At 41.1% G+C, this 21108-nt stretch overlaps 1 protein-coding gene across 1 annotated transcript in view; it reads right to left on the reverse strand.

The window, feature by feature from the left end:
- Nucleotides 1-21092, reverse strand: part of PIK3R1 (phosphoinositide-3-kinase, regulatory subunit 1 (alpha)) — a 77889-nt gene extending 56797 nt beyond the window's left edge. The window contains exons 1-2 of the mRNA XM_012721827.1: nucleotides 20891-21092; nucleotides 10418-11137 (exon numbers count right to left, since the gene is read on the reverse strand). Of these exons, the coding sequence (XP_012577281.1) occupies nucleotides 10418-10751 (334 nt within the window). The 5' untranslated portion in view covers nucleotides 10752-11137; nucleotides 20891-21092. The remainder of the gene's footprint in view (nucleotides 1-10417; nucleotides 11138-20890) is intronic.
- Nucleotides 21093-21108: the final 16 nt, after the last annotated feature.

Raw genomic sequence — 21108 nt, forward strand, 5'->3', positions numbered from 1 at the left:
TAAAAAAATAAAAAATAAAAAATTATAATACAAAGATTAAAAATATTTTCAGAATAATGTAAATGATAAAAAGTTAAGTATTAAAAAAAAATATCCCCCTGTATGACAAAAGTGAATGACGTTTCTTGAAGGCTTGCTGATCAGACATCATTCAGCTGCCTTTCTGCATGAAATATAAGGAAGCAACACACATTAAGTCTGTGACCCATGAGCTTTTTACCCTCAAAATTCTACTGAAAACTATCTGCTATCTCTTGGCATTTACTCCTTCAAAGAAGGAAGCCCAAATTTTGTTTCCTTGGTAGTTAAACACATATCAAACTAGTAATTCCTATAATTAACAAAAGCTGTCAAAACATATCTAGAAGTAACCTTATGTCGAGTTCATGTGATTAATGTGGAGAATACTTTCAAATCTGCACACATGCATCTATGTTGTTCTTTTTCACTTCATATGACTTCATATTTATCAACATTTGTAACTCTCAAGTTAGATTTTCCATTTATCTGCAATCTTCTTCATTTTTCTTTTTCTCTTTGGATTCTACAGGAGCTGCAGCTGGGTTTCTCCTGTATCACTGTAATTTTATTTTCAGCTTGTTAATTCTACTTCTTACTGCCTCTCATCTGGATTTCAATGTGCTATCACTTTTTTTAATTCCTTTATAATCATTATTTTTATGGTTTTATCCCATCCTATTGTCTTTTCAGCTCATAATCATCTCACTACTTTCTGCCCCTCTTTTTATTAGGATCTTGTCTTTAGCAGTAAGTCACTGTTGAGGTCTGCTCCCCCTTCAAATCTTAAATTTGTCTATCCTTCCTTTATGGAGCAAAATCCCTCCATTAATTCAAGTACAGTTCCCTGTTTACTGACCAATAAACAAAGAGAGATCTACCAGACCTGGCGTTTGCTCTGACTCTGGTTCTATTTTTGATCTGTTTGGGCACTGGTTTCAGACTTGGTTGGTAGGATGAGGAGTAGTGGTGGATGAAGTTTTTATTTCAATGCAGTGTAATCTGTTTTTGCTGCGTTAGCTTTCTGAGGATCTCGGTGATGGAGGACTGGTAATCCTCAAGCCCTCGGTAAATACAAATCTTTGTCTTTACACCACTGATACTTAACTTTTGTGAAGCAGGATTCTCAGGGTATAATAGTAAAAACCTGAATCCTACCTTCCCAAGTCTGCCTGGTAATTTTCTGAGTTGTGATGCTCTTAGTAGCTCATGTGCTGAGTCGGAAAGCACTGTAGTAGTTTTCTTCTTAGTTTAAGGCTTGGAAGATAACAATCGTCACCCAAAAGTCCCACTGGCTTTACACTGAGTCCTCTACTAATGCCTCTCTAACATGCTATGTAATGCTTCTATCACAGGAGAAAAAGGAAAGGGAAGGCCATTCTGGGAACAGCTGCCCAGGCTCCTGGTGAACTACAGACACAGAGTTAGGAAGACCAGGGCCTGCCTACATATTTCCAGGTGGTTAAAACTTACTCTCTTTTGTCTTAAACCTGGTTCTGTTGAGTTTACAGTGATGGACAAACTCTCCCACTAGTTCTAGATTTGACAGTCAGTTAGAATGTAAGTGCTCTTCTTATCTCCTTAGGGACACCAGTGAAAAATTGCAAGAGGCTATGTCAGAATTACCAAAGACATTTTTAAATGAAGAAAATGTTAAATAAGTCCATTTTTTAGCTATTAAAAACTATGAACAAAAATAAAAGCATTCAAGAATTTATGTTGGCACTCACCATCTGTCAGATTTTCTCTGTTCAATATCATTCTTTTACACACCTAGAAATAAAATTCACCTGTGCTTTTCAATTGCTCTCATCAACCCACTCATCAATTCCTCCTTGGAATTTGGGTAACAGAAACACAAGTTTGTGCTATAAACCTTTTCCCGACCAACTTTCCTGGAAAAAAATACGTTTGAACATTCAAAAATAATTTAGTTATTTATCAGACTTTTAGAAAGTCTGATAGATTTTTATTGGCAACTTTAACAAAATTCAGGTTCAAGACCTCAAAATCATTTGAATCAAGTTGCAATTTTCTCAAACCTATGGATTAAGCAGCCACTATTACCTGTCAACATAATGTAACTGTTATACTGGACACCCTCAGCTTTCTGGATTTTAGATAGATGATTATCAGTATGTGCTTCAGTTTTATCAAATGGCATAATTATGAGTCAGAAATACAAAAACTTGAAACTCAGAGAAGCATTCAAAGTAGATATTGAACTTCTTCAAAAATAAGAGAAATGGAAGGAAATTTTATTTACGAATGGTACAATAACTTGTGAGTATATGATCAAGGCTTATTTCTTAATCTTAAAAAGAACACAATACTACATTTACACACATACCCAAAACTCGTGTGACTTAAGTTTCATGGCCTCATCAGTATCTGTGTAATTTAATCCTGCAAGATATTTAGTCAACAAAAGAAAATATTCTAAGTCATAGGAAAACAAAGATAATTTGTTGTGTGGCAGGATGCCTGTACTAGCCAATAAACTTAACAGATAAAACAAATGTACTTGAGGCCACCCAAAAGGCAGATGCAATCTGGATTCTTCAGTGACTGATAATCTTACAAAAGACTTTTCACTGAGGTCCCCACACAGCTGGGGGACTCCTGAACCTGTAAATGCTCTCTAAATGAAGTCTCCCTTTCTTTTGAAGATCCACACAATTACTTCAGCTTTAGGTTCTGAGCCTGAGAGATGACTATAATGCCATCTTTACATAGGGTGGTTGTGAGTATGAAATGAAAAACATCTCTAAAATGCCTAGCAGAATGTTTGGCAGACAGATATATGCAAACTGCTAAGATACATTCTGAAGACATTCTCAGCATTTAAACAGACTGCTGGGGAAGAGTGGGTCACTGACCTGAATGGATACTTTGATATGGTCTAACAAATTCATTAGCTCTCATTCCTTGGTATTTAGTAGATACTTAATATGAGTTAGTAATAAAGTCATCTGGCTCTAACCTCTCTCCTTCAGAAACGGTAAATTTACTTAGTTGCTACCTGAATGAAGACGGTGAGAGATTAAGTTGCCAATATTATAAAATACTTTGAAATTATAACTAATGACACAAATTTCCAACTGTTTCTATAGATAGGTCTGAATAAACAAACCTTTATAACTCAAATAGACAAATGTTCTGTCAACTTTCTACCTGCCTTTGAAATTTCACACACAAAAACTACCAGACAAATCCCCAGAAAGTCTGAGCACATATCATGTCAACAAATTTTGTCTTACGACATAGAGGCAGCACGAGGCAGGCAGTCCATGAGTATCTTAGTTGCTCATGGACTGCAATGTGTAAAACAGGAAGTTCCAAACCAATTTAGAAGTCAGCAATTGCTGACCGTCCACCGAGAAAAGGTAGAGTATAAATTCTCAGAGAGGTGAAAAAGACCTTAGAATCATATAGCATGTATTTCAATAGATACTCACAGACCTGGTACCAACCAGGAACCTTCATGAGCAATAATCCCATGGAACCCTGTGACTCACCCTCTAGTCATATGTTGTAATGAGGTCTCTAGCATGTTCCTTTGCTTCATAAGACCCTTCCTCATGACTTTCCCTCTTTTGGCTTTGAAGTGCATTTTGGGGAAAATACTACTAGAGGGAACTCGCTTTTTGTTAATAAAACTAGGGCTTTATTTCTCTGACAATTCTAATCACTAGGAATGGAAACACATTTACTGATCATGTCTCAGGAAGACACACATTTAAAAACAAGCAAGTAAAAAATAGGCAAAACCTAGGAGCAAAGCAGAGTAGAATCTCTGACTCAAATAATATATCACACAGATACATATATTCCAATTATACTTATATCTTTACTACCTGGGCTATCAGGTCTGGTGATCAAATTACAAATAATCTATTACAATACACAGTAATCAATTCACAGCTGCAACTTCTTTATGTACCAGACTGTGACCAGACAGACGAATAGACAGACTTTGCATAATACATGCCACCGACTGAAAATAGAAAGCAAACACCTTCGAGCAAGAAATAGTTGACAGAAGGTATTCCTGAAAATGACAGCTAAAATTTGGGTGCATTCAGTTACTTGGAGAAAAATTCTCACACCTAATTAAACAGAATTTTTTTTTTAAGATTTATTTATTTATTCATATAGAACTGGGGTACAGGCCAGAGATGCGGAGGGTGAGAGGATTCACCAGAGAGAGAGGGGAGCAGAACAGGCAGACCTACGAAGTAGGTCTGCTGAGGGGAGCGGCGGGCGGGTCAGGAGAGGTTTGCCGCACCATGTGGATCTCCTCCAGGGCAGGCGGGGATCGAACTCATGAGGAAGTGGCCCAAGCTTCTTAGTGCTATGCTTTAACCCGCTGCACCACAGGGAGGGCCCAGAATTTTTTTTTTTTTAATTTATAAACTTATATTGTATCAGAATATTTTAACTATAGTGCATGGAACTAGCACAGTAGAAATAAAGTATTGTGGCTCTTTACGTATATTAGTAAGTAGGAATGACACATTTATAAGCTATTCTGGTGGTATTTTGTTAAACTTGACCTTTTAGGGAAACTGTACCCAAGAAATGAAAATAAAGGCAATTATGGTTCAGTTTCACCTCCTCTATTTAGATTAATTTTATTGAAAGGCTATGGATTATTTAGCTAGGGAAGGCTTTAAACTCGACCAAGACCTCAAAACGTTAAGATACAATCATTATGCAATTAAGTTTCTAACTCCTAGCTATCACACCAATTATTTTCTCCTATTTCAGCCCTCAAATCAATTTTATGTCCTTCCTCATGGAAATTTACTGGCAACAAAGACACACACATATGCAACAGCCAGCTGTACTGCTAACATCTGTTTTCTCTTACTAAGAAAAACATGGATATGTGAATGGCATTATATACTTGATATTCTTACTTGTTAGAGGTACAACATGTCCCCCTTTTTTGGATGCTACTTAGTAGATAGTTGTCACTGAAAACATTTGTCACTGAAAACTTGAGAACTTCAAATATTTATGTTCTCAATCTCTGATTTACTGAAAAAGTGCTTTTTATTAGAATTATTCCTGTTGTAGGCAAAAATACCTTCACCTGGAAGCCAGAAAAGACTGATATCAAAGTTAACAAACCTATTGTTTAAAAAAACTAAGATAAAAAGAGGAAATACTTCTAGCATATACAGTTCTACTTTTATGATAATGAAAATTTTATTAGAAAATTAACATTAGCTTTGATGCTATAAAGAAAATAGGCTCACTCCGCTTACATGGCTTCTGTTTGAATCGGGTGAGAAGGCTTAAACTGCATAGATGTGGGCATCGGACCATTTGAAAAAACATACAGAAAATTTCTAAAGCCAAAGGTTAATGAGGCATCTTAACATGTCAGTGTAAATATTATTTGTATATCTAAGGCATATAATTCTAAATGACACAGAAAACTTTTCGTCAAATAGTGTCTTATCTGTTACCCGAACTTAACAGTCATCACAGCTCCCAGAAAGAGAATTTCAAATCTTTCCCTTCAAGTAGCAAGGTGGGAAAGGAAGGAGGAATGTGTCTCTCTCCTCTCTCCACAAAGGGGAGGGGGGTCCAAGAACCAAGGGGTCCTCTGTGAGTCCTGAATGCCCTACTCACTCCTCCTCTCAGGGTCCACCTGTAACTTCCTAATGCCAGGTCAGCTGAGGGAAAGAACCTTCTGGCTACAAAGCAGCAAGTCCCGTGACCCTTTCTCCTCTTGTCAACTGCCTTTCAAGTAACTGCTTACTGTGCACCTAGGAATTGCTAAGGAGGTTTACTTTCTTTTCTCTTTTATGTTTCCAGGGAAACAACATAATTAAATATATCATTAACAGGAAAAGTGTCTTAAAAGTAAGAATTTAGTATGAAGAAAGGAAACACTCATGGTCATGAAGGGGATAAATGAGCTGTAACTGGTAACTTCATTCACAAATACAATATTCTGTGATCGTAAGTGATAAGGCTCATCTAATTCTATCAAACACAATAATTCTACTTGTTTTTTCAGACCTACTTTCTAATCAACTACATCTTTCAAAAATATTTTATTGCTAAAACTAAGGGAAACAAAACTAAGCTAATTAAATAAGCTGAACTACTCAAAAACACAAATGGCAAACACTAATTTGTTTTTCTCGTTGGTCAGAAAGCTGGAAAAGGGCCCTTATCTTCAAATACTCTAGAATTATGCCTGCTTGCTCAGAAATGCAGAGTGATCGATACAGAATGCAAATCTTCCAACTTCATAGCAAAGCCTCACTTATGCAGAAAAGAAGGTGAGGAAAATTAAGGACAAGGTACATCATAGACAAAACAGAATGCCTAAAGGCAGGAATTTGTGGGGCAGAGCAATTTATTTTCAGAGATTATGCCTGTAAATAACAGTGGTAGGTATGTCCACATGGTCCAACAAAAGCGTGTGGTGTGGCATCCGGTCACCATCTCCTGCGACCTCTAGCTAGTGTAGTCAATCTGTGTGATTACGACAGCCTTGCTTGCTAGATAGGGAGAGACAGCCAATGCAGGGCCACCCAAATACTCAGTGAGAAAAATTCAAAAAATAACCTGGGAAAGCCATGAAAGCAAATACATACTGCAGACATTTTTTTTCTTTTTCTGTTTAGAAAGAATTTTGATCGAAATTTAAAATAGCCCACGCTAAATGCCTGCTTCATGTTTTACACGAAAACCCAGCTGTGACCTGGGGACCTGGGGCCAACTGGGGCTCTGGTAAATGGGAGAGGTGGATGTGAACAGGGTTTGGACATGACATTGACTCACCTTAATAAGTCATCGCTCGAGTTAGCAGCTTACACACTGTCTACAGACTAATACAGTCCGTCAAGTAACTCTTGAGTCTAAATACCCTGAATTAACATGACTTAACTAATGGATTTCAAAATAAGATTTAGATCAACAGTCCCACCAATCAGCTTATTTATGAAAGAAAGGGATATATTTTCATTGCCCTAGCCCTCGATCCCTACCTCCAAGCAACTCATTTCCTTGTGTACCAGAGGACATATGTAGCCACAGCCAAATGGGTTTGTGTGTATGAGCATGGGCCGGTGTCTCCTCAGAGCAGTGCAGAGGACCCAGGCCGTTGCCTGTGCACACATGCCTCCCTGGAGGAGCAGGACCACACACCCTCTACCTGCATTAAACAGCAAAGATGTTTTCTGAAGAAAAGGTCCAAGGGGGCTTTGCTGGGTTCTGGGAAAATAAAATAGGACACTCATATTGGCAATTTTAGCTATCAGGTAAAGAGAAGGGATAAAGGGAGGGGCCAAGGGCATAAAAGCTGTGCCTCAATGGCACATGCTGACCTTGACACAGGTTCTGCTCACTTTGCTTAAGTGGCTGACAGAATGAGCAGCCAGAGTAATGCACTTTGCCATCAGGAGAACTGCCTGGCTTAGCATGAGGCTAGAAAATGAGTCCAAGAGTCACAGCAGACAATGGCCAAAGTCAAGGCTTCACGATTCCTTGGGTGTGGATAATGTAAATAATAAACTGTGATTGCAGAAGGTGGGATGAGCTGTTCCACCCTGTGTATCTGTACACAGCATACAAAGCATATGGAGAACTTGACTAATCTCAAAAGTCATGTGGAACACAAAGTAGCTGGATGGTGAACTTCTACCAAGAGCATGTTTCCACCTGCTGAGAACCCTACCACACAGTTCCAGATACTTAGGATAAGGGAAGGCAAAAAATGTTCCTGCCCTCACTAGGGCTTATAATCTACAAGCAGGAACAAACAATAAGCAATCAATGAGGCACCTAATTCTATAGTTTAGATAGTACATGTTTGCAAAAGCAGAGGGGCGGTCACCACATGAAATAAGGTGACCAGCGCCTGCCGCCATGAGAAGAAGGCTTTGAGCAAAGAGGAGACTGCGTCAGCCAAGTGGGTGTATGGGCAAGGGCGGTCCGAGCAGAGGGGCCCAGAGCTCTGCCCTGAGGTGGGAGAGGCAGCAGAGGACAGGAGAAAGTAGTCTGTCTCTTGTGTCTACATTTCATCTTTCAGCCCTGCTTTCTAGCACAAACAGGGACTCAGTTCATGTTTCCAAATGACTGAAATTTCAATAATCACAAGATTATTCAATAAGCAAATTCAATTCCACACACAGGCTAGGACTCCCTAAGAAAACTATACAAAATGTAAAGGCAGTAGACACAGATTTTCCAATTAGTTTTTGTGTCTCTTCTCCCTCCTCCAAAATTAAACTTCACAGCTTTATTTCCAAGAATATACGAGAAAAGCAGAAATTGGGTTCTATCATAGAAGAATGAGAACTTCTCAGACAGAGTCTACTTTTGGACAGACTCTCATGACAAGTTTCTTTTTAAAAGAGAAAAAATGGTTAAGTTTCAGCAGAATACCAGGTGAATCTGACTAGCACAGAGGTAGCATCCCCTACCTCCCCCAGGGCTCATGATGTGATATGCTGGCTGGCTACAAGACACTTTCTCTATAAAGTGACCTGCATTTGGGTCTCAGACCTCAGAGGTAACCTTCAAAATGAAATAAAGATAATTAAAAACAGAAAGCTGTTTAAGCCAGGTACAGGGAATCAAAAAAAAAAAGGGGGGGGGTGGGCTCAAGAATTCAATTGAAATGAGAGAAAAGAATTTTCTTTCATTCATACAATTGGCCACTGCAAAAACTTCTCAAATGAATCTGCATTTAAACCTAAGAAATCAGAGTCCCATTAAGTCCCAACTTTTGTCCTTACAAGTTCTTTCCGTATCAATTTGACATGTTGAGTTTTCGTTCTACAGGAATCACATTTAAAGGAGAATACAGGACTAAGTTTCTAGAAAAGTTAATGCTTAGCACTGGGCTTCCCTCAATCCTCCTCCCCCTGCCTTTTCAGCCTCTCAGTCATTACTGATTTCTCATTTACATTCAAATCCACTCTTCCGAATACTTTAATGTATATTATCATGGGTCACTTTCTTGAACTCTGCTAAAATATTTTATTTTATCCTACTTCCTATGTGTTAAAAAGAAAAATGAGAAAGCCGTTAAGAATTTCAGTTGTTACCACATTACATGAAAAAGTACTATAAAAATAGTTGATGACCTAAAAAGGAGAAGATCATTTATTGTATAAGGAAAGACTTGTTTTCCTGTGTATTATATTCGAATGAGGTTACATCTGATAGTAGTCCTCAAATGCAGTGTTGCTGTGCAAGTATTTTTACAAAATCTTTTTGTCACTAATCTTGTCAAGGTATTACATTTTCCACCTTTGAAGTAATCTTACCTAGTTTCGAATTTCTACACTTTGGGGACAAATTAAATGATATTTCCTGTTTAATTAATCTACTGAAGGACAAAATGTCTACAAAGCAGGTGCTCAAAGGCAGCTATTTATTCTTATATTCTGCTTCATAGTCTTATCTCATTCGTTTATGCTGGAATAATCCATCAATAAAGACATGTATTGCAGAAATACACGGTGCACTGACCAACCTGTACCCAATGCAGCTGGGCCCCCCCTCTTTCCCATACACCTTTCCAAACCTTGCCTGGTCTTTGAAAAAAAAAAAAAAAAAACAATTACACTAGAAAAAAAATAATACTCGATGTTTACTAGCGAGGAAAAGAGTATCTGGCAAAGCTGTTAACAGCAAAGCTGAGCAACAAGCTGGGCTTCGTGTGAAGCAGAAGAATCTTCAATGAACAGCTGTGCACCAAGTCCCAGTGTGGGCCAGCTCCAGTAAGTAATGAGCGGCTTCTGAATCAAGGTGGCTTCTAGTTAAGAAAGTTTTCAGTGATTTTGTTTTGCTCATGAAGGCCAAGCACACACCGGCATTAATGTGACACATGACATTGCCCATGACGGGACACAGCTCGCTCTCCAGCCACACGAACTGGGAGATTGGGTTTCAGCTGCAGCTACAGTGTTTCTGGGAGGAAACCAAGATGTAGATACTGGGTTATAAAAACAATGGTTTCATCTGGGCTGAGTTCTGTGGTCATCTTATTACGCTACATTTTTTCGTACAAATCATATTAGCATTAAACATTTTTGACTTACCCGCTTCTTTCCCAAAGATACATTAACTATGTAAATGCCAATTACAATAATGATGCAACAGATATTGAATTCAAGGGAAATAATAATAATGTTTAAAGACATTAAACAGGTTCTCAGATGCCATTTTCATAGTTTTAAGACAACCCTAACCCATAAACACACATTTCTGGCACATAATCATTAACTAAGCTTTTATATAACATATATAAATTCCATTAAAGTCACCAAAATGAATTCTGCCCAGAGCATCACAAGCCAAACAGAACCTAAGGGGGAGGGAGAGGAGGTCGGGAGTCATGAAGTAGTAACTCATAAACACTGACCTTGTTGCTCACTGTCTGCTTCAGTTTTTGAAGAACCTGGTGCAACAGGGAGGGGCCGAGGTGGTCGGGGCTTTGGTGTGGGAGGTGAGATTTTTTTCCTTCCAATATATTCTACGTAAGTTCCTGGAAAGTCCCCTCTCTCTCCTGTGGTTTCATTATAGCCATTTAACCAGCCAATTTCTTCAGGTCTGGCTTCCTGTCCCTCGCTGAATCCAAGAGCTAGCAAGGACCCTTTATTCACAGTCAATATGTCACCCAAGTGCAAGTCAATGTCTTCTTCTCGCTCCTTCTTATAATCATACAACGCTCTGTACTGGTACCCTTCGGCACTCATGCCTGCAGATCTGTTACCATGCACCGCACGGGTCTGGTTCCACACTGCAGCCTCACTTTACGTTACTATGAAAAGTGAATTCAGAGGATGTAGTAAGATTCCTAAGGTGAGTCCAGCAGAGGACAAAAGACAGCTCTCCAAAGGCTTAAGAGGAGAGGCGACTGGCCATCCGGCTGTCCATCTGTCCTCCATCAATGGTGTGACTGAAGTCAGGACTCCACTTCCTTTTCAGGCCACAGTCTTCCCACTCGCTTCCTTTTCAGCAACTTGTCAACACTCTGACTCCAGGCTGATTCTCACGGCGAGGCCCAATCCTTTCCGACACTCTTGTCACACTGTCCATCTGTCGTCTGATTTTACTGCTGCACGCCACACGTGAGCTTCACCTAGCAAGGGAAAACAAGACTTATGAATGAATGTCACACTTTGCCATCTGTGTGGATTTGAATTTCTCCTTCCATTCAACAAGTACTTAATCAATTTGGCAGAATAACACAGGCTAGCATGCTATTGCTTGACTCAGTATACAACAAAGATTAGTAAGACAGTCCCTGCCTTCTAAGAACACTAGGTGGGGGCAGGAGGGGTGAGGGCATGTGGCAATATCTTAGAGATATCTTAGACTGGCACACGAGGAACCCTAACACTAGGTAAATGCCACAGGAGGGACAGAAACTAAACACTGTGGGGTGCAAGCAAAGGAGAGACCATGTTAACTGCAGGAAACTGCAGTGAGGATGGAATGTATAGCAGGATCATATTCTGAGAAGAGCTAGAACAGGCTGTCCAATCTGGGTGAAGTCAAAAGGACACTTTGGACGGTGGTTAGAAAGCAAGGCAAGGGATGAATGATGTGCTGAGATGGTGTGAAACTGAGTCTTCACTAAAGAATCACTGAAAAGGCACAGAAAGGGGAACCACCTCGCTGGTGGGGTATACATAGACCTGGGGAGGGAGCAGTGAAAGGTGCATTGCAGCCTCTAAGTAAGCAGCCTTGAGAGGGACACCACAGTGGGAGCAGAGGCTGTGGGACAGGGAGGGGACAGCACATCATGATGGGATTAACCAAAGCTTAAATATGGTCAAAGCAGAAAGTGGAGCAAAGGGTACCTGATACGGTGTTAAGAATTTAGTTACCCAAGATCCGAGTGGGGAGGGGGCCCAATGGACTGTGGGTACTTTGGTGGAGGATGTGGTGTGGTAATATGCCTGAAAATGTGTGACCCTATACCTCTAAATCATAAACAGTGTTAACTCAATTTAAAAAAAAAGAATGTATTAAAGAAATGATCTGCCACCACTAGGCAAAGGGAAGCCAAATGGTCTGATGTATTTAAGGTGATGCTGGTAGATCCACAAATGCCTGTAGGCTAGTGGGTGGGTGAATGTCTGTCTGTGACTGAAGAGACAGAACAAGGCTAACCTAATTGGAATTGAGGGACTCACAGGAAAAATAATTAAATTTCTAAGGCTCAAATGCCGAGCTTTCATGAGTGCAACTGAGAAGGGACAATCAGGATTTGGGGATTAGAAGGGACAAGTGAGAAAAGGTGATCCCCCCCCTCCCCCGAAAAGGTCTCGGAACCAGAAAATTGAAGCAAGACTAAGAAATTTGGGGCTCTGTTCATCATAAGTTGTCACTGCCTTTGGAGATATGAGATTCCAGTCTAGCAGTTATGAACAACTTGAATTTTCAGGGTTAGGAACCGAAGTAGAAGTAGAGATGCTTCTGCAGATGCTCCATGAAGATGGCTCAACAGAGAGGATAATGGGGAATTAAGAGTTGGAAACGCTTAAGTTTAGGATTAGAAAACCAATTTGTGGATGTCTGATAGGGAGTCTCTAGTCAGACACATTTTGTATCCCATTTGTTTCTCAATATTAAGCAACCTAAAGGTTTCAGTTAAGCTGGCCCAACAATAAAGCAATAAAACACCATCCATACAACTTCAGTGCACTATATCAAAGAGAGCTTTTATAAATTTTAAGGAGTGGAACTCTTTAGAAGTTTAATATTATAGGCACTCTTCAGTGTAGGCATTTTAAGATGCAAAATCTAATCACAGATTGTTATGTTGACATTCAGCAGTGTAAGGTATTCAACTTTACATGGCTAAAGCCTCTTAGCTGTAACACAATAACACACTTAGGAGAGTTACATATTAAAAGAAGCAAAAACAAACACTGGAATTCTTTGTGTAATAAGAATATTAATTTGGTATAGTATACTACTTGAATTTCAGTCATCAGAAAAAAAAAAAAATTAAAGCAACCAGCAGAGAATAGGAGAAAAATCAACTATATTATGTTTGAAGACAGTCTTTTCTTTTGATAGATCCAGAATCAAATTAAATATTCACTGCATAAATTCACACAAAAATGTAGAACTAGCAAATCTCATTTTTAGTACTAATGTACTCTGTGCAAATGAGACGCAGAACTCTAAAGAACACGGAAATTTACATATCCCTAAATGGCTGGAAACCAGGCAATATGCCTAAGAATAATTTAATTCCTCTAAATCTGCCTTGAAATTTTTGTTAGCTTTTCCTGGCAATATATGTCTTTTTGGAAAAAAAAAATGTTCTCAACTAGTAGGGCTGAGTATAATTTTATGCCAGCTGCTGCCAGCATTGCTTCTAGTTTAACAATCCAGTGGGTCAGTTTGGTTATATTCTCAACAAAATAGAAGTCCCAAAAGGAAAAGGGAGCCTTTCCCCTTTCCTCTCTTCTACACAGCCTCCACGGCCACCGAGCCCGTGCTCACCACACACCTGCACGGCTATGCATGTTCCTCACCAGAGACACAGGCAAAGGGTCCATGCCTGTTAAGGTTTTACAAACCTGAAAACTGCTTACATCTGAGGTTAAATCTGTACAAAGGAAAAAAGAATCCCGAGGAACATGATGACTTTAGTGGGGCCAGACTCAGATCAGCAAAACCAGCTGTACCTGCCAGAGACCTAATGTCTCCGCATGCTCTTTCACTCACCATTTCTGGAAAAACATTACTTCCTATTCAAGAATTCTGTGCAGAAGACTGAGTTCTCATCTGATCAGAAGAACCCTAGTTCGCCTATGACTCTAAGACTCTAAGATTTTAAATAGAACACCCCATTCCTGCCTTCCGAGACTCCACAATCAAGGCCAGGAAGGGAAGACCAATCAGAACAATTCAAGGTCAGCCATGATTCAGGGTCAATGTTGTAAGAGGAAAGAGAGAGCTGACTAGTACTCTGGGAGGTGACTAGGTTTCTCAGGTACTGAGAGGCTTTGGCTAGGGAGCACACACTTTCTCCTGACTGCCACAGCCATTTTAATGACTGTCACCTAATACTTAGGGGGAGCTACATAGGCATTAACCAGTTCAATCATCACGATCCAAAATTGTTGGCAGTTGTGTTTTAACATGTTCAACATTTCAGATAACCATGAGGCAGCTGCCATCAGTATTCTCACTTCACATAGAGGGAAACTGAGGCACAGAAAGGTTAGTATCTAGGCTATGATAACGCTCAAGAATTAAGAAGTAGGGCCAGAATTCAGATCCAGATCACCTGGATTCAGGATCCCCGCTTTTACCACCACAAGAATCGACTGACCAACTATCAGAAAGGTGCTCCAGAGCAACCCAGAAATGTCTATGGAAGTCAATGATTCAGAGTCCCTGCCTGCACATTCTGACCTCTCTTGTTAGATGAAAACGTCTGCTTTTCACACTCTGCAACAGCAGCCCTACTGATGGTATTTGTGGCTCTTCACAAACATACCTGCACAAAAGGAACAAAACAAAATAAGCAGGCAATAGATCTGTCAAGTTCTAGACTGGGTATCTAGGACCATGCAAATTTTCTTCCAAAGGGGCTTCATTAAAATCTGTCCTAGCCAAAGAAGTCCATAAGCTAGTTAATAAAGGAATACTAGGCACATACATCAGTACTGGAAGGCTGCCCGCTTCTGGACTTCTGCCCATTTCTGTTCAGAGTCTTAAGCTTTTGCCACCTGTATCCCTCTTGGCATCTCTGCCCCCTGCTACTATCCCAAGTCCCTTATACACAACTTCTAACAACTTGGCTCCTTTTAGGGGATATGTGATGCAACAATCCACAGTCAAATGGGCTCTCACAGTTAGTAGACCAGCTAGTTCTCTTTCTCTCACCGTCAAATTGCTACCAGCACCTCAGAGACTCAGTAGCACGAGGCGTAGGCAGTGCCCGGTAACTCCTGAGATCACCTTGGATCCCAAACTATCCAGGTAGATATATCACAAGATTACATCTTCAATCTCTGTGGCTCTATACATCTGTCCACTGATCTATTTCTACCCAGACCAACAACATTATTCACATTGCATTTGTGAATATTAACCATCCACAAATTGTTTCCAAATAAGCAAGGCAGTTTTATGACATAGGTTCCAAGCTAGTGTACACATAAGTTACTGTAACAAAAGGCATAAAGGAATCTTACCAACAAATATGGAGTTAACGTCATCTTATACTACCTGATATGCAACAGTCCAAGATTCCTTAACAGTCCAAGATTCCTTAACAGGAAAAAATTTGCTTCAGTCTTTTTTTTTAAGTCTCTTTTAAAGACTGCCTGCCAATAGCATTGATCAAAAGTATATATATTTTTCTCTTTGCTAAGACAGTGAGGAGTTCTTATTCGGTTCCTCATATTAAAGTTGTTTCTGATGCAATCCTTGACTTCTAATGTACAACTGTTTGAAAGTAAAATTTCAATTTAACCCTCTAACCTGCAGGCATTTTGGCCAAGACCCAAACAAAATTCTTTGAAAAGTCCTCTGACTTTGTTGGCTTATTCATTGCCCTTTTACAAAGGAAAAAGTTTGAGTCAACTTGGTGGGGAGAATAAAGGATATTTTAAAATCACCTTAAATAAGCAGAGAGTATATCCTGGTGATATGATTCTATCCTTAAAAAAAAAAAAAAAAACGAGCAGATTGGCACTGAGTAGCAGCACCAAATAGGTCTCAGAGGAGAAGGTGGGGGGTGGGGGTGGGAAAACCCAAGCCTTATGTTGTATGGGACATTCTGTTTCTCCATCCTTGGTGTGCTGAGTCTAGTACAAGACTCACCATCTAAATTTAAAAAACTCACTGTTCAATTTTTTTTCCACCTTTCAAATCTCATTTCCTGGAAATTGTGAAAATCAAATTGAACACTATAATTTCCTAGCAAACATAATGAATTATTTTCAATTTAAAATGATGGGCTCGTGGTAAATTTTATGGTATGTGAATTCGATCTCAATTAAAACAAAATGATAGGTTCACATGAAGCCCCAAAACAAAGACATCAAATATTTTCATTCATTTCCAAACCAACCAAATAGCTAGAATGTGTTGCCCTCTGCCACACTAGAGACTGAGTCTGTTCTGTGGGGAAGCTGGATGTCCAGGCCACCTGGAGGGCTGGGGCCAGAAAAAGCCTGGATGAAATTACCAGCAGCCAATGACTCTCCAGGGGCGAAAGGATGGGTGGGTGCTGAGGGCGGCGAGAGGGAGCAAAACCAGGCCCCCGCCAGCTCCAGGGAGCTCAGGCTGGGGTCCCTACCGTGGCAGTGGGAGAAAGTTGCTGACTCTGGTTTCCCAGCCAACAAGCAAATCCTACCCAGAAAATGTGGTGCCCACCTCTCTGGTTCTCTAGGATCATAGTGAGGAGACAATGACCACAGGATGAGGACCGAAATGGCCGACTCTAAGACCCACCTCTTGTGAAAAAAAACAATGCTATTGAGTTGTTGGAAAAGTCATGGTGCATTTTTGCTTGAAAAACAGAAAAAAACATGGCATGGCTTTTACAACATTTTATAAAATTCTTAACAAGAAGGGTAGTCTAAGTGCTGAGCTTCAGATTCAGGCCACTGCCCCCATCAGTGCCTGAATATAGAACCTTGGTTAAGAACTTACACCTCTCTGTGGCACAGCTTTATCATCTGTGAGACAGACACATTAGCAAATCTACACTTCATAGGGTTATTTGGAGGATTAGAAGAAATTACATATATAAAGCTCTTTGCTCCATGCCTGATAATTAGAGCTCAATATAATTAACACTGACCCAGTGCTTTTAATGGGTCAGGCACAGTTGTTTAAGTTTTGCATATACCAACTCACTTAATCCCCACAACCACTCTAGGTGCAATTATCATCTCCACTTTACAGATGAGAAAACAAGCACAGAGACGTTAAGTAATTTGCCTAAAGCTACATAGCTAATAAACTGCAGCTATAGTATTGCTATTATTGTTGTTCTCAGTACTGAATGCCACTCACTGCCTTTTAACAATTGAGATTTAAAACAGGAGCAGACATTTCCCAGGAATCTTCTTCCATATTACATCCAAATGCAGCAAAGTGTTCTAATGAATCCTGAAGCTACCTGAATAAAACTCTGGGCTGCCTCCTTAACTCCTTTTCTGAGTAAACAGACAGCAAGATAAAGACAGCAGGGGACTTTGTCCATCTAATAGCTCTCCACCTGAGGTAGAGGGTGGCTCTGCAGAAGGCAGGGCAAAGGAGTCTTGGGAGGAGCCCAGAGGGGTGGGTGGGTGGTGTGAGGCTGGGTGGAGTTAGGGGACAGGACTCTTCTCCAACAAGGCTTGGTGGCAGCTCCTTCGCTGCCCTGAAATGACAGCAGGAATGCGATCCTCCAGAGGCCGACTGCAGCTGTGTCCTCATGTTCCAGCCTGTGCTCCTGGGGCTGTCCTGGGTGGAAACCACAGTGTCCTTGGGGTCCGCAAAGCAGGCCAAGGGCCAGGCGTTTCGGACCAAGCACCTCGCTGTACAACTCTCTGCCACTGGCAGAGACTCCTCACACTTTGGCCTGACTCCTGTGACTTCAGTTCTCTCTGGGTGATCGTTAACTTGAAAACTATTTTGACTACAGGTGCTTATGGGTACATATTTGATTTACTTTAAGGAAAACAATGTTGGGAAGATTAAAATCACCAAAGGTGTTTTTACAGTTGAATTTGTTTTTAGTAAAGCTATATTCTATCCTTTGGGGAAAAAAATACAGTAACATAAGCCAAACAGACAAGTGTATAACTAGTTATGCAATCTGTTTTTCAGTTCATTGGGCATAATGTACATTATGGTCTTTAATCGCCACTCTTTTAGTAAAACAGTTTCAATAAGAGCAGTGGCAGAATCAGGGCAAGTAATTAGGATGCAGTAGAAGAGATAGAAAAAATGCTTTAAGAAAAAGGAAGATTCTAAAAATTCATTACAACTTAAATTTTTGGTTGAAAACAGTCATACAACTTGTATTATGCCTTCAAAGGTAAAAACTAGTTAATAATCCCTTCCTGCTACTAATAAATAAATTTCTCATCATCACTAAGATGCTCCATTCTCTTGCCTTCAATAACGAGTCACTGTGCCTTCCCAAAGGAAATCTGTGGGATGCTAAATAGTATAGTTTACCATGTATATGATAATGTTATATACTAAAAAAACACTTCTCAGTCCTTTATTGTGTATGCCACTAATCTGAGAGAATTAAAAGAAACCCAAATGAAAACATTATCTGTTTTCTCTATATATTTTGATCACAAAATCATTTTTAAAATCTGCTTATTTACCTTCAGCTTATTCAATAAAAACTGTGCAAGTCACAAAATGCAAACACAGTAAAAGCCGAACTAGAATAGGTCCTGTCTTAATGAACGTATGGACAGTTTTTCAGAGGAAAAGAAATTTCCACAAACATGCCAATTTAAAAATTGCATGGTAGTAATGGAATAATTTTTATCAAAGGCATAACCAACACTTTTTACAACACAAAAATTTAGGTAAACAGAGTAAGCTTGCATTTAAAATACTAAGTTCTTCCAAAATACTAAGTTCTTCCAAAAGCAGATTAGCTGCAACTTTTATTTCCAGAAGATACATGCATACTACCTACCATCACCACTGTCAATACCAAAATACCTACTACCTGTAACTTATTATACCACTTGTTTCCCAAAACCACTTTATGCTACAGGGGTTCCCTGATCAAGACATAGCTAAGAAAGAATATAAGTAATCAATGGGAAGTGACTATCAGGATCACATAAGTTCAAAGACAATTATAAGCCTCACTTTACAAAAGCAGATAAAACAAAAGACAGCAGTGTGTATACTGCATAGTTCTGCTGTGCAACTGACAAGAATAGGTCCCAAGTCAAGATGAAAGTTAAAATCTTGAAAGCCAGTATCAGATGTAAAACTTTCTTCCAATCACGAAATCTCTCTGGGGAAAGTATGACTGATTCTCTAGTACCCACCTGCAGTGGCATGAAGAAGCTGAAAAGGCCAGTATTGACAGAACCCAGCCCTTCTGCAAGACAGGAGCCTCCTCCACTGGCCTTTCCAGTTTAAGTTTTGATAGTGAACTAAACACACCTTACAAAATTTCAGAAGGACCCCCAGCCACACACACACACAAAAGCCATTCTTATGGTTGTTTTCTTTGTAACGACCAAAACATGTGCTTTCTAAAGTTTAAGTTCTTTTCCTAAGAAAACAATTGACTGCTTTTTAAATTATTTATTTTAAGAACAATATAATTCCATACTAAAAAAAAAACAAAAACAAAAACACGAGTAAACAGGTCACATTCTCTCCTTTATTAATGATAAAAGTGTGTGTGTCCTTCTTTGGTGCAGAAGTCACGGAATTACCAAAGATTTACACACTCAAGATCGATTACTTTGATAGTTACAGACATGAACCTGTCTACCTTGCCTAACCTTGCAATCTTAAAGTTGACAAAACGCAAGCTGATGAAATATTAAAATACAATGCTACATAAAGTCCGGGTCAATAAATTTTGTGTATGTCCCTAGCAATTAAAACCTGAACTTCTTCACACCAAAACGACAATTTTACGCTGCATTCGAAACCCGGGAATACTTTATCCATTTGTACTTCGCACAGACTGAGAGGAAAAGAACAGCAAAAAGACCCCATCCCTTCCAAAGTCATGACCCCACCCCACCCCCAAATAAAGAGTAAACTCAAACTCAGACACCAACAGCGCTGTAGCTTCCCCAGGGATTAACGGAGGAAGCCAGACCTTTCCTCACATTAACAGCACCCAAAGAAGCATCAAGAATGTCCCCAAATCCATTTCGCAGGCATTCTGCATTCAACATGTAACAGCATTTCGCTCACACCCTTGCATTTCAAGCTCGAATTTTGACTGTTAGTGTGCTTTTGATTGTGCTGGGGGTACTTGGCAGGAGCTTTCTGGTCGCTTTGTCTTGGGATCTGTGGGACAGTTTCTGCCCTTGGGAAGTGAGTATTAGAGCTGTGGCTTCCAGACAATTCCCCTAGCGTACATAGCTCAGGCTTGCATACTCCCATACTCTCCCTAACCGGCTCCATATTGCTGGGCAGGTCCCTGGAGTCTCGTCCTTAAATACAAAACAACTGGACGTCCTGGCAAGTCCGGGACCCCCATTAAAATACGTCTCTAACAACCTGCCGGGCCCGATGGGCATTAATCGTCTATTTAGGGCCACTGCAACCGGCCGCCCGGAGGCACACTTCCCCCACCCCGGAAGAGGAGGGAGGCAAACTTCGGAGGGCGGGGGCTGGGGACGAACTCCGGGGACCACCGACGCCCCGCCCGCCTGGGGAAGGGAAACGGCGACCCGGCTGCAGCTGAAGGTGTTGGAAGGCACCGCTCCTTCCCGCTAACGCAAAGGCAGCGCCAGCGCGCTCATCTGCGGGGAAAGGCCCAGGAAAACTGCAGCCGGGCACAGTGGAGACCCTCAAAAGTGTGCGGTGACAGAGCGGCAGCGGGAAGCCCGAAAGATTCAGCAACTCCGGGCGAATGAATGCGCCCGGCGGCGTGCAGGACCGGCTCGAGGACCAGCAAACGCGAGCCGGAGCCGGAGCCGGCCGGGAGCACGCAGAACGCTTGGCGCGAGCGAGGCCCGCGACTGCTTTGCAGGCGGATGGTGCCGGCGCCCGGAGGACCGACAGCCGGCCCGCGTTCCCCGGCCTCCGCTCTGCAAAAGGAGAAGCGGCTGCTGGTGACAGGAAGAGCGCGGCGGCAGCCGCGCGCACGCACCTCCTCCCCCTCCCGAGCACACACACCCGGACCGCCGCTGCCGCCTACCTCCCGGCCGGCGGGCTTCCTTCCTCCGCGGGGCCCGGGTAGCAGCGGCAGCCTTCTACGCTCACGGCTCCACGCGCCTCGGACCCGTCTTCGACCCACCGGCCGCTCCTGACCCGAGCTCGTCGGCTCCGACCCTCTCGCCCGCTGCCTTCGCTGCAGCCGCCGCTTCCTCCCACTCCGCTCCAGCAGCTCGCGACTCCTTTCCGTGCCGCCGCAGC

This window comes from Condylura cristata, unplaced genomic scaffold (assembly GCF_000260355.1).
Source record: "Condylura cristata isolate star-nosed mole 26May11 unplaced genomic scaffold, ConCri1.0 scaffold00007, whole genome shotgun sequence".
Classification (NCBI taxonomy): domain Eukaryota; kingdom Metazoa; phylum Chordata; class Mammalia; order Eulipotyphla; family Talpidae; genus Condylura; species Condylura cristata.